This window comes from Austrofundulus limnaeus, unplaced genomic scaffold, assembly GCF_001266775.1.
Source record: "Austrofundulus limnaeus strain Quisiro unplaced genomic scaffold, Austrofundulus_limnaeus-1.0 Scaffold650, whole genome shotgun sequence".
NCBI classification, from domain to species: Eukaryota; Metazoa; Chordata; class Actinopteri; order Cyprinodontiformes; family Rivulidae; genus Austrofundulus; species Austrofundulus limnaeus.
Genome location: NW_013953052.1, coordinates 260428 through 262235, shown reverse-complemented (window position 1 = coordinate 262235; position 1808 = coordinate 260428). Strand labels below are relative to the sequence as shown.

At 46.2% G+C, this 1808-nt stretch overlaps 1 protein-coding gene across 1 annotated transcript in view; it reads right to left on the bottom strand.

The window, feature by feature from the left end:
* The window catches only part of nubpl (nucleotide binding protein-like), a gene marked incomplete at its 3' end in the record, with an annotated part of 8106 nt that overhangs the window by 2496 nt on the left and 3802 nt on the right, over nt 1-1808 (bottom strand). Inside the window, 7 exon segments of the mRNA XM_014027460.1 lie at nt 434-516; nt 644-764; nt 834-919; nt 997-1090; nt 1160-1250; nt 1317-1356; nt 1428-1518. Coding sequence (XP_013882914.1) covers nt 434-516; nt 644-764; nt 834-919; nt 997-1090; nt 1160-1250; nt 1317-1356; nt 1428-1518 — 606 coding nt within the window.

The window sequence follows — 1808 nt, the reverse complement described above, 5'->3', positions numbered from 1 at the left end:
AACTTGAACATGATTATGTTGAAGTGTTATTTTACTGATTCAGGTGATGTTCTGTTGGTATTTTTGTTTTCAGGAGTTCTTTTCTGTTTTCTTTCCTCCATGCTGACAGTGGACTGGTTTGGAATTCATGTCATTTTTTAGTGAACAGGGGCAGATATTATAAGTTTATACTTCTTTCTGCTCCTTTTCATTCAGGATTTTATTATTTTGTTTGTTTTCTTTGATTTTTGACTTTTGTATGACTTGTTTTTATAGATTATTTTTATTTATATGTTTTATGAATGAATGAAATAAACACAATAAATAAAAAATAAAGAAGGAAATAAAGATCCCAGCATTTTTGATGCAGGGAAAAACCCAAATACGGGGCGGAGGATGACGGGTCGAGCCCTCCTCTACACTGATTTATGACGGCAGAGTTGGAGACAGAGACCTCTGGACTGTCTGGAGAAGAGACCACCACCGGCTGTCCTCTGTCTGATGTCTCTCTGATGTTCAGGTGAAGTGGGATGTCACCTGAAGAATAAGGAGATCATGAAGACCGAGGAACTAAGAGGTTCAGATCAGGACTGGGTTTTAAAAGGACCCAGAAGGTCCACACAGATCCATTAGACCCACAAACAGGAAACAGAAAAACTCCTACCTAACAGCTCCACCCCCAGAGTGTCTGCCAGCTGCCGCGCTCCATCAGAACCGAAGATGTGGGTCTGATGGAGACACTTTGGACACTGGAAGACGCTCATGTTCTGCACCAGACCCAGAACCTGCAGGAACATTCAGTCTTTAGACCCACGGCTCTTCTGGTCCAGCTGGATTTAAGAGACAGAAATTACCGGAACGTTGACTTTCTTGAACATCTCGGCTCCTCTGCGAGCGTCCAGCAGAGCGATGTCCTGCGGCGTGGACACGATGACCGCACCTTCCACACAGGGCGGGGGGACAGGAAGTCACCTCACTGACCAGTGAAGACATTTAGACCAGCTGACAGAGACTGACCTGCTATCGGGATGTTCTGGGTGATTGACAGCTGGACGTCTCCTGTCCCAGGAGGCATGTCCACCACCAGGTAGTCCAACGAGCCCCAGTCCACCTAAACACCCCAAACATATATCAGGTCTGTCTCATGAGACGGTTACTGAGACTAAAACACACCTGTCACCTGTCTGAGCAGGCGCTCCACAGCAGACATGACCATCAGTCCCCTCCACACGATCGGAGACGTGTCCTCCACCAGGAAGCCCATGGACATGCTGACAGGAAGCAGGTATCAGATATGTCTCTGAGGAGAGCTGGTCAAACAGAGGTGGTCCACTCACCAGGGGACGCCGTAGTTCCTCAGAGGGATCATCAGGTTTTCTGAAAACCACAAAGAGTTACCTCCTGTGTGTCTTCAACAAACATCTGAGACCAGCCTGAGGACAACCTACTGTCGCTGAGCTCCGGATGTCCCTGCAGGTTCATCAGTTTGTGGACGGACGGGCCGTAGACATCAGCGTCCAACAGACCGACTGACCTGGACTGAGACAGAACCATCAGAACATCTGGACCCTCCTTCCAGGACTCTTTTCAACAGGTTCAGAGTGAAAACAGTTTCTGCAGATATTCAGCTCTGTCTGTTTTACTGTTTAGTGTTGACAGTTTACAGTTAGTGTTGACAGTTTACAGTTTAGTGTTGACAGTTTACAGTTAGTGTTGACAGTTTACAGTTAGTGTTGACAGTTTACAGTTAGTGTTGACAGTTTACAGTTTAGTGTTGACAGTTTACAGTTAGTGTTGACAGTTTACAGTTAGTGTTGACAGTTTACAGT